This window comes from Aethalodelphis obliquidens, unplaced genomic scaffold, assembly GCF_003676395.1.
Source record: "Aethalodelphis obliquidens isolate GAN/ISIS:26980383/991018 unplaced genomic scaffold, ASM367639v1 scaffold34, whole genome shotgun sequence".
NCBI classification, from domain to species: Eukaryota; Metazoa; Chordata; class Mammalia; order Artiodactyla; family Delphinidae; genus Aethalodelphis; species Aethalodelphis obliquidens.
The window spans coordinates 10,297,072-10,309,114 of NW_020837978.1; the positions used below are offsets into that span (position 1 = coordinate 10,297,072).

The following is a 12,043-nucleotide window of genomic DNA, read 5'->3' on the forward strand; positions in this document are numbered from 1 at the left end:
CGGTGTGGTCATTTGTCCGTTTCCATTTGTTTGCTCTGTAGGTGGGAACTTCCTCGGTGGTCTACCCCGCCGCCATGTTTGCCCCCGAGGTGTCTGCCCGGGGGGTACCGGTGGCCGAATTTAACATAGAAGCCACCCCTGCAGCGAACAGATTCAGGTACCGGGATCACCAAGGTGGGAATGCACGCTATTGAGCGGGTTTGGACGTGCTCATCCAAGCAGATTTTACTGCTATTCTAATTTAAAAACACGGAGTTTGTGTCTTCTTATTTGGCCTATAGTTGCTTTGATGGAAGAAAACAAAGTATTAAACCTAGATGAAGGCAGCTGTGTCTTTTTACGGGAAGTTTGCCATAGGGCTTTTGTTTTTCACATTTTGAAAGTTCTTCCTTGATTCTTCAGACTTGACTTTTATTTGTATTTTTAAGCTAGATTTAGTGATGGCATTTAGAGGTAGGTCAGCCGAAGACTCGGCACGTAAGCCCAGGAGATACCCGTGCGGAACTGCGTCTCCCACGCTTCTCACCGTGGGGCTCCCTGGGCAAATTCCCCTTTGGTCTCACTGTCAAGAATATTTGTACTTGTGGCCATATGGTGATACTGATCCTGTTTCCCAAATTTGTGTGCAAAGTGTAGATTATCGCAGTATTCATTTGTAGTCTCATTCTAGGTTCCATTTTATGTCTTCACCTTTGTTTTGCTTTTTTTCACCCCTGCTTTTCTCTCTTCATTTTTAATGTACTTTATATATTCTTGTCAGTCTGTTTAATTCCTTTCCAGAATAAGGTAGACTATAAACTAATAAATAAATATGAATAAATAAAAGAAAACTTCACTGAAGCTTCTTGTCACTACTTTAGTCAGTGGTTTTTACCTCAGGTTTTAAAAATCTGATGACCCAGGAGATTCTGGTGTAATTGGTGTGAGGTGTAGCCTGAGCCCCATGACTTTTATAAGCTTTCTGGGTAATTCTAATGTGCAGCCAGGATGAGAACCAATGCTCTTTTTCATTGGAATAAAATCGTGTCACAGACGGTGTGGAAACACTCAGATATAATCCTCTTCAGGTGAGTGAGCTGACTTTCTTCCTAGACTTCTCCAGGTCTTTTTAGTCAGCTACAGCCTATGTGCTTAGACCATAGTTCTTCATTTGTGTATAAAAGGTGGGAACTAGGAAGGCGCCTTTTAAGTTTACTTATTTAATTTATTTATTTTTGGCTGTGTTGGGTCTTCGTTGTTGTAGGCAGTCTTTCTCTAATTGTGTCGACGGGCTTCTCATTGAGGTGGCCTCTCCCGTTGTGGAGCACAGGCTCCAGGCACACAGGCTTCAGCAGCTGTGGCACACGGGCTCAGCAGTTGTGGCTCACGGGCTCCAGAGCGCAGGCTCAGCAGCCGTGGCACACGGCCTAGCCACTCCGTGGCATGTGGGATCCTCCCGGACCAGGGCTCGAACCCGTGTCCCCTGCACTGGCAGGTGGACTCCCAACCACTGCGCCACCAGGGAAGCCCCAGGAAGGCACCTTTTAAAACATTGCCTTCTGTGTGAAACTTATACTCTGAAAATGACAGAATGCTGCTGGAAGAAATACAGAAGACCTAAGTATATGGAAGGACAAAGCTGAAAAGAGTCCAGAAAATAAACCTCATGTTTATAGTCAATTGATTTTTGAAAAGGGTATGAAGACAAATCAGAAAGGGAAAGAAGAATCTTTTTAACAAATGGTGCTGGAACAGCTGGATAGCCACCTGCAAAAGAATGAAATTGGACCCCTTAATCACACCATAAACAAAAGTGGATCACAGACCTAAATGTAAGAGCTAAAACTATAAATTTCTTAAAATATAGGAGTAAATCTTTGTGACCTTAAGTTAGTCAAAGCCTCCTTGATATGACATCAAAAGCACAAGTAGCATAAGAAAAATGGATAAATTGAACTTCATCAAAGTTAAAGCTTCGGTGCTTCAATGGACACCACCACTAAAATGAGAAAGACAGTCCACAGAGTGGGAGAAAATATTGGCAAGTCTGATATTTTAAAGGAACTGGTATCCAGAATATATAAAGAACTCTCACAACTCAATAATGAAAAGACGAATAACCCAATTAAAAAGTGGGCCAAAGATTTGAATAGACACTTCTCCAGATATATATATACATGGTCAATAGGCACATTGAAAAGATGCTGAGCATCATTAATCATTAGGGAAATGCAAATTAAAACCACAACCAGATACCACTTAACCACTAGCATGGCTATAATTTAAAGAATGGAGAATCACAAGTGTTGGTGAAGAAACTGGACCCCTCATACATCGCTGGTGGGAATGTAACGTGATTCAGCTGCTTTGGAAAAGAGTATGGTGGTTCCTCAAAAGAGTACATACACAGTTGACATATAACCCAGCATTCTACTCCTAGGTATGTAGTGAAGAGAAATGAAAATACATGTCTACACAAAAATGTGTACATGAATGTTTATAGTAGCATGGATCATAATAAAAGATGGAAACAACCCACATGTCCTTTAACTGATGAATGGATAAACAAAACTTGTTATCTATACAATGGAACGTTATTCAGCCATAAAAAGAATGAAGTACTGATACATGCTACAACATGGGTGACGCTTGAAAACATTATATTTAGTGAAAGAAGCCAGGCACACAAGATCACATATTGTATGATTCTGTTTTGTACGAAATATCCGGAATAGGCAAATCAGCAGAGACGGAAGGTAGATTAGTGGTTGTCTAGGGTTGGGGTAGGGAGGAATGGGGAGTAACTAACTGCTAATGGGTGCAGGTTTACTTTGGGATGATGAAAAGGTTCTAAAGATGCTTGTGATGATGGTTGTACAGTTCTGTGAATATACTAAAAAACCTGTTAAATTATACCTTTTAAATGAGTGGATTGTATGTGAATTACATCTCAGTAAAGTTGTTCTATTAAAAACGTTATTGTCTTCTAACCTATCCACTAAAATATTGGTACATTGTGGCACTTACGTGTAGCACCTGGGCCGCTTAGCATCATCAAAAGTAACATCGCAGCCAGGTAACCCAAGCCTCTTGTCTGCTTGGAAGAGCATCAGAACGCTCCCAGGTGGGGACAGGGTAAATTTTCTGAAGCAGGAAATGTGGTTCATCCCCAAATTCTATTTTTATTCTAATGTGGCTTATTTTCAGTCAGTTGATCTCCAGCTCATCTCTAATAAGTGTACAGAAAAGTACACATCATCGTAGAAGAGTAAAATGCAGATAGGGAAAAAGAAGAAAATAAAACTCGAGTGTTTCCACAGCCCAAGATAAGAGTTGGCCTCTGCCTTTCACGCTCAGGACTGACCAGCAAGGACTGGGCATCCATCGTGTTGGTCTTCACGTGAAAGGAAATGGAACTTGGTGGTTTTCCATGCAAGTTAAGAAGAGATTCTTGGCACGTACTAATGATATCACTTCATAAGTTGGGCCTCCTCAAGCCGCAGACCTGCTGCAGCTGCTACTCTTCTTCAACCAGAATTCTTCAGCTTCACGTCCTGAAAACCTGACGTGTCTCTGTTTAGACAAACGGGCTACTTGCTAGTCAGAGACTTGGATCGGATTTGGACAGCACCGACCACAAGAACCACGAGAACAGATGCTCGTGGGCTCCTTTGGGAGCCGAGACCCTCTGTACCACGGAGTCTGGGAATTTTCCCAGATGAGTATAACTGACCAGTGAAGCCAGCAATGCTTTTGTCTAGGCGTCACCAAAGCTGACATTTAGAAGAGGCATGGGTGATCATCTTCTCATCCTACTCAGTGTTTCAAATGGGGAACCAAGCCCAGGGTGATTAAGAGGCTTGTTTAAACACGCAGCTCAACAAAAGCAGAAATTTCTCACATCTTACGTGTAAAAGATGTTGGCTGAACTTTAGTTAGGTCAAGGGGTGAGCAAACTGCTGCCTGTAGGCCAAATGCACCCACCATGTTTTTTGTAAATAAAGTTTTATTGGAACCTAGCCACCGCCACATGTTCCTGTATTGTCTGTGGCTGCCGTTGAACTTCAACAGCGGAAGTGAGGAGTTGCAGCAGAGACCGTCAGGCCTGCAAAGGTGAAAATATTTACTCTCTGGCTCTTTGCAGAAAGCACATTGCCAACCCCTGCTCTAGGTTAATAAGAAAAATGAAAATTGGAATGATACCTCCTTTTAACCTGATTTTCTTCGTTATCTAAATAGATAGTGGGAATGCTGCCTCTGTTTTAAACTTGGATCTCACAAGACTCCTTCGACCTTGTACAAGTTGTTTGGATTCTTTGCCCCAATTCTAATTTAGAGACTAAGTCGTGTAGAATTTACCTCCCACTGAAATGTATTAATATTTTCAAGGTGTTAATTTAATTAGTTCCAGTTTTTTTTGTTTTCTTTCCCTGTCCCAGATGGTTGTCTTAGATGATTTCTGAAAAAACGTTACACTAGGCATTTTCAGATTTAGGCTTCAAGCTGTTACTCATTCCCAGAGGTCCTTGGCAAGTAAGGGTCTGCGTGCATTTGTTGAGGCGGAAGTGGGATTTGTGCTCCCGAGACGCTGGTGTGCAGGGCTTTCCAAGCACCCTGGCCCTCCACGCCCTGCAACCACCTGTTGTTCATCTTTGCATTTCTCTAAACTTTGGAATTTAGTCAAAGCCCATAATTATTTAGCACCTACTATGTACTAGGCACTGCTCTGGGTGCTTAGGACAGGATATATTAGTAAACGATACACAAACCCTACCACGTGAAGATGGCATTCTAGCAGTGGAGGCAAATCGTACACAATAGGGATAATAAGTGCGCAGATTCTGTGGCCTATGACAAGTGGGGATTAGGCCGTGGGAAAAGCAGAGGTAGAGCTGGGGGGAGCAGGTGGGTTGTAGGACTCAGTGGGTGGGTGGGGGGAGCCTCACTGAGAAGAGGCCTGAGCAGACTTGGAGGAGGGGAAGGAATTAGCTAAAGAAGTGTCTGGGCTAAGAGCTTTCCAGATGCCGGGACCAGCTGGAGCAAAGGCCCCAAGGGGAAAGCAAGCCTGGGCGGTTTGAGGGGCAGCAGGGAGGCCAGCATGCTTGGAGAGGAAGGAGCGGGGAGGCGCTCCAGGAGAGGTAGAGGGGTCGGTACGGTGAGGAAGTGACCTGTGTGCTGGGCAAGTGCTCCCAGAAGAAGCTCACTGCAGGTGGAGTTGAGAAGTCTCAGGAATTCTTCGCTAGAAGATGGTTTTATCGCTTGTCTTATTTATGTATTTACTCCTCAAGAGTATAAAGAGGTTGGTTCTTTTAATTTACAGCTGATCACATTTGATAGGGAAGGCCCGATTATCAGGGTAGGGGGTAGGTGCCCTGTTAGTCCATGCAAAGGGGCCCTGTGGTCTGTTAACCAAAAAAGTCACTTGAAGCAAGAATATAATAAAAAAGGACACGCAAGTATTTCATTTTCATTTAAAGCATAAATGTGCGTTCATTTGCCTTTTTTTTCCTGATAGAACCAAAGGCCTTTTCGTTAGTGGGAATCTACTGACTGGAGCTCACCTTTCTTGCATAAATCATATTCATAATCCTCCTGGTGTTCCCCAGATTTCCCTGAAGAGAAGAAGCACCTGAGCCTTTATTTTATAAAACAAAACAGATAACCAAGAAAATCAGACCCCAAGGCCCGGTCTGGACTTCCTGAGTCAGAGTATCCAGGGCAAGAGGGTTGTTTATTTGTGTATTTAACGAGTGACCGAGGTGATTCTTATCATCAGGAAATCTTGGAAAACACTGGAATACAACTCCTGGTTTAGATATTTTTCTGTTTATTTGTGTTTTTGGGGGGCCACGCTGCGAGGCTTGCAGGAACTTAGTTCCCCCACCAGGGGTTGAACCCACGCCCTCGGCAGTGAAAGCACAGCGTCCTAACCACTGGACCACCAGGGAATTCCCTGTTTTTTCTTTTTTTAAGTGGAGAAAGAACATACAAAAAAACTTTGAAGCATTTTCCCCTCATCTTGTCCACCTACATCTAATTTGACAGAATTGTTTTTAATAACATGTTATGTCTTTCCAAAGCATTCAGCTAATTTTCCTAGAAATAATCCTCTTTTAATAGCTATATTTTTGCATTAATTAAATTTTTAATTAAATTGGATCATTACATTAACCGATAAAAGTGGCATGAACATATTCTGGGCGAAACACAGTGGTCTTGGTTGTCCTACAATGGGAGGGATGAGGGGAGAGGCACCGGGCTGCTAGAACAGGGGTCTTCAAACACCTTTGTTCTTGTACCCCGTTTACACTTTTTTTTTTTTTTTTTTTTTTTTGCGGCACGTGGGCCTCTCACTGCCGTGGCCTTTCCCGTTGCGGAGCACAGGCTCCGGACACGCAGGCTCAGTGGCCATGGCTCACGGGCCCAGCCGCTCCGCGGCATGTGGGTTTTTCCCAGACCGGGGCACGAACCCGTGTCCCCTTCATCGGCAGGCGGACTCTCAACCACTGCACCACCAGGAAGCCCCCCCGTTTACATGTTTAAACTTGACATCTAAAATTTATCAAAATCATTGAAAAAGATGTGATTCCGAATTACTGGAAATAAAATACCGACATTTAAAAATAAAACTGCCATTATCCTAAACTGCCATTTGAATGTATCCAGTCAAATCGAAATGTCACAACTGCTTGATAACCCACGTCATCCATTTACAGAATAAATATACAAGCCCTTTTTAACAATGAGAACCTTCACATTTTTTCTTTTTCTCTTTGAACTGGTATTCCCATCCTACTTCTACCGTAGAAATTTATATTAATGTATTTTTATGCTTGAAAATCTTTTGTTGACTATCCTATTATATTCTGCTGTAAAATATATGTTACTGAACTATTTTCAAGTTCTTTAAAACTTAAAAATTTTTCCATTGAAAAATTCTTGTAGATGGAATTATCACTGCAGTAATTTACAGCACTAAGTTGTTGAAAACAACAAATGGTACATTTTGATTAATAATTCCATAAAAGTAAAACTATGGGAAATGCATCTCTTAATAGATGCATGGGGCATGAGTTTTTTGAATTAGTTCGGGTATCCATGGCTGAGTATTACGCATTGTTAGAAGGAGACGGAGTTCATGTTGTTGTAGCCCAGTCGGCCTGTGGTCACAGGAAACCTGTATTCTGAGAAGATCAGGTTTCCCGACCCACTGCAGTGAGCGAGACCCCAGAGGAGCCGCGGGGCATGTCCCCAAACAAAGGAAAAGATGGAGTTATTATAGGATTTGGAAGGAGGGTTGAGTTCAGGTAAAGTTTAAATGAAGCAGTTTTTGATAGACTCAGCAACTAGCAGGGCTGTGGGTGTGGAGAGGGGTCAGATCTTCTCTGGCTGCAAAGTGGCCGCAAGGTCCTGTTTCCTTGAAGGTAGATGTGGAACCCTGGTCCCAGACATCCCTTACCTGGAGCTCTGCACCTGGGTTGGAAGTAAGGCTGCTTCTCGGAGGCTTAGGTCCTCCAGATGCAGGATATTTCATTCTTTACTGCCGTCATACTGGTAGTGTATGATTTTAGAGGACAGAATTCCTACTCAGTGAGTAACAAAGCAGTGGTCGCTCAAAGAAGGGAGTTGTTATGATACTGTGCAGCTTGTCCTGGGGGAAGAAAATTGTGTTTCTTACTAGCTTTGCAGCTGGCTGTATCTGTGTCTCTAATTCCAGTCTGAGGGATGGCAGGGAAGATTTTTACTGGCCGAGCTAAATTTTACCTTTTAAATGTCCAATGTCAATTGTAATTCTTTGTTTTTGCTTTTTTAAAAAAATATTTATTTATTTGGTTGCACCGGGCCTTAGTTGCAGCAGGCGGGCTCCTTAGTTGTGGCACATGGGCTCCTTAGTTGTGGCAGGCGGGCTCCTTAGTTGCAGCTTGTGGGCTCCTTAGTTGCAGCATGCATGTGGGATTTAGTTCCCTGATGAGGGATCGAACCCAGGCCCCACGAATTGGGAGCGCAGGGTCTTATCCACTGCGCCACCAGGGAAGTCCCAGTTTTCGCTTTTTATAGATGAAAGTACTGAGAAACCTGGGCCTCATAAACCCTGGGCGTGAAAGGAGTTTCATTATGGCATCGCCACTCAGATTTTGGACCTCCTTCCAAGTTATACGCTGAAATACCCATAGTAATCTTGAATCACATTTAGTGATCTGTTCATTGACAATTCTATAAGACCCTCTTTCAATTTTACTGAAAGCAAGGATGAAACGGCCCTGCTTGCATGTGTTACCCGGTCTTTAGAAACCGTTTGTTTTCTCAGATCCACACCGATATTTCAGACATCCCTTTCTTTTCACGTTCTGGGATAAGGCGCCATTGTAAGGTTTGGGATGGGTGAGGTGAGCTGCAGCTTGCTTTGGTAAATAGGGAGGAGGGTGAATGTGGAAAGGGGCACAAGGAAGAACATGTGGAAGCTGAGGCTCTCCGTGCCTGGCTGTGCTTCTCGGAAAGTCCTCAAGGGACTGTGCTGGGGCGGAGCTTTTTAGTGGCCAGTGTTCCACAGGCTGCCAGTGGTAGAAGGATCAGAGAGGCCATTTGGTCGGGGATGTCTGTTCGTGGCACAGAGAACAGAGTATTCAAGGGCTAAGGCCTTCATGATTTGTGTTGTATCAAGAATAAGTACTATGACCAAATGCTTTTTGCATTTTTAACTGTGCTCAGTTGATTTTCTTATTAACGATACACTAGAATTAGTTGGGTATTTTTTCCCCCTGTCCTAAGTGTTTTCCCTTGAAGGAAGCAGAAGTCGTTGGTTTTTCTTCTTTTCTCTCCCTCCTCTTTCTTGATCTTTCTCTTTTTCCTACTTTCTGACTGCAAGTCAGGGCTAGTCGCGAGTTCAGTGGACGGCTGCAGAGGCCTGTGGCCTCAGGTAAGGTCCTTACGGTCCACATGGCGCATGAGGCTCTTTTTTTCTTGTCCTTATTACCTGTCAGTAAGATTTTGTAAAACTTACAATATGTCAGTTATGAGTTTGGCAAAGCAATCACAAAATACAACCATGTCTCCCCTTCTTCCTTAAAAGAAAATCCTTATTTATAGCACCTAAATTCTAAGCAATTGCTTTCCCAAATTCCCTTGGTGACAGGGGCCAACCCATAGTGAAGTGTCTGCATTTGGAGTTTTCAGAAACTAGATGAAAGAACTGGGCACAGAAACGCATAAGACCGCATTTGTGAGAATGTGAATTTTACTCTGGTTGTAACTAAGAAAGTTGACTTGCTGAAGCAGAATGTTCATCTTGCTCCTAACTCTGCTGTGTTCGTCCTGCTATTTCAGGTTTCATTTCCAGGGGCCATGTGGGACGACGCTTCCTGAAGCCCTTGCGCCTCATGAAACTGAAACTGTTTCTTAATTGCCCTGAGGAAGGAAGAAATCACAGTGCATCTATAAGTACCAGGCCACCAACAGGAGAAACAGTCTTGTGGATGGTGAGCTGAATACTGAAAGGTCTGAATGTATCTTCTGGAATCCAAACTGCTGATAAGTGATGGGACTTAGAGGAAATAGTAGTAAACGTGTTTAGAAGGAGAAGTCACAGAACTTCTCAAGTCAATTCACGTTATCTGGTTTGAACTAAACATAAGATACCTCTGATGTGTTTGGTTGGTTACCGGGAGGGAAACAACTTTGTAATTAGATTGTCTAAAAAAAGTAATTTTTTTTTTTGCTATTTGGGTAGAGGGGTAAAACCCTGGTATTTCTGATTTTTGTGCAAGGTTTGGTGGAAAATAAAATCCCTTTCTACAGCAGGTAATTGACTGTATAAAGGTGTTACCCCAAGAGATATCTTTGTTGGGGACTTTCTCTTGTCAATGTTTATCTTGTTTGGCTGCCTAACCTCAGTTCCAGGGGGATAGCTTTCAACAAGAATTCAGGCAAGGAAGGAAGAGAAATTAGCAGTAAGGTAGAAAATCAGGATGAGAAAAAAGAATAATGCAAATATATGGACTCCAAGGACAAACACAGCTGCCTAAAATTTAGCACTGGCCTTCCGAGTGGGTCGTTCCTCAATATTATAAACACAGAAGGACATTTCTCACTATCATCAACACACGCTTCCCCCGACGCTGAATTTTGAAGGGAGTTTTTCCCGTGGGACTTGAAAGTTTTATGCTCATACTACCTCTGCGTAAAGTAGGAAGAATACAGCCCTCTCCTCAAGTCCCACCATCTAATGCAGCTCCCAGGGATGCCTGCTGCCGGCAAGGCAAGCATCAGAGGCCTGACGGAGGAGCGGCCTTCAGTAAACAGCGCATGAAGGTCGTACATAACTAGCTCCCTTGGATCAGGTGGGCTCCCTGGGTGATTATGCAGCTGGGCCATATCATCCCCACCCACCCCTTACAAAATTGCATTTAATATTACACCCTTGGCGTTTGTAGAAGTAGATGACAAGACGCCGTGACATAAAACTTTGTACTGCATTTGCAAGTCATGCCTTTTAATAAATCCCAAGTATCCTTTGCATGGGCAAGAGGGGCGCCCATAACCCACAGGGAGTCTGAAAGATCAGCCAGGCACCCTGAGGGCTCCTGTCATATGCTTTTACGTGGGTGGGTCAAAGCACGCACACTGACGGGACTTGTAATACTTATAATGCAGGTTTTGTACATAAAATACCATCATTCACTTCTAGTAGGTTTGTTGTAGGGCTTCTCAAAAGTGCACTGTATACAGTTCCCTAGTGTTAGCAGTGATGGAAGTCAGAACACTGTTTCAGGAAGTCGGACTATATTTTTAATTCGCAATTTCTATCTGACCAAGATCCAGATATTTCAGAACTGTTCTTTACAACTCCCTTCCTACTAGGTTGTTGGTACCAGTAGCTGTTTTTGTTTCTGTTTTGTCAATTTTGTTCATGTTTTGGTCTTGTTTTTAAACTAGGAATTGCTTCCAAATCAGAGCAGAGGAAAAGCGAATTGAAAATACTCCACAATTTATGTGAGGTAGGATTATTCAGTTCAATTCAATATTTACTGAACATCTGCCGTATGACAGACATTAGAAGTACAGTGCTTAGAGAGAGATGGACCATCCCTCAAGGAGTTCACAAAGACTGGGTTGGGACAATTGTCATATGAACTGGTAAACAGCGTGGAAGCTATAGTTACAGAAATGTGTTCAAGATTCAGAGAATGCCATTAGAGATGAGCAGAGTGGGGATGGGGTCGATCTTAAGGTGCTTGGAAGTCTTTAAGAGGAAGTCAGCCTGGGTGGGAGTTTTTGAAGGTATAAATAGGAGTTCCAAGGGCAGAGTGTGTGTCACTAGGGCATGTCCAAATGCAAGGTAAATATGAAATAGCTTGGTTTGTTCAGAGAAAGATGAATCATTTGCTATCGTATAATGGGTGAGAGAAGATAAACGCAAAGGTCATGAAGGGCCACGTATGCTAGGAAATGAAATAAGTATACTTGGGGCGGGGGCATAAATATACACAGTACGGGGGGGTTGCGTCACTAAGTGACGGTAGGATGGGCAGACACCGTGCAAGGTCCTGGGGTTACAGCAGGGAACCGGGGAGGGGGGGTCCCCGCTCTCAGTGAGCTCCCGTTCTAACGGGAGAGTCAGACAACAAGCTGTTAAGGCGAGGAGTCAGTGATGGACACAGAACAGGCAGTGGCCGAGGGCTGGTGGTCAGGGATGCCCGTGAGAGGGCGGCCGAGGTCGCCACGCCCACGTTTGGTGCTGAGGATCGATTTAAATCCGAGTCTGTCGACCTTGTTTCTCGTCGGCGACAACAGGGCTGAAAGGCATGGGGTCCTGCCGCCATAGCGCACTTCTTCCTTTTGAAACTGCACTTCTGTGGGGAGTGCGGAAAGCCGAATATCGACCAGGCGGATCTCGGAGCTAAAAAAGGCGGCGATAGGGCGACTGGGGCTTGTGGGTCACCGGATGGCGGGACCTGCGAGCCCACCTCAAGGAGCGCGAGGACCCAGCCAACCCTGCTCCCGGCATCCCCGCCAAGGAGGCAGCAGGATGTATCTTTCCCGCCTAGAAACCACGGCCACCTGCTCT

The 12,043-nt window shown here is 44.0% G+C and overlaps 1 protein-coding gene across 5 annotated transcripts in view; it reads left to right on the forward strand.

Annotated features, from left to right (window-relative positions):
• Positions 1-11,876, forward strand: part of SIRT5 (sirtuin 5) — a 30,186-nt gene extending 18,310 nt beyond the window's left edge. For 3 of the 5 annotated variants that reach the window (XM_027128392.1, XM_027128391.1, XM_027128390.1), the window contains exons 8-9: positions 42-157; positions 9,304-9,811. In XM_027128392.1, coding sequence (XP_026984193.1) covers positions 42-157; positions 9,304-9,379 — 192 coding nt within the window. In that variant the 3' untranslated portion in view covers positions 9,380-9,811. Of the gene's footprint in view, positions 1-41; positions 158-9,303; positions 9,812-10,911; positions 11,575-11,769 lie in introns of those variants that run through there. The other 2 variants (XR_003437553.1, XR_003437552.1) reach the window with 2 other exon arrangements.
• Positions 11,877-12,043: the final 167 nt, after the last annotated feature.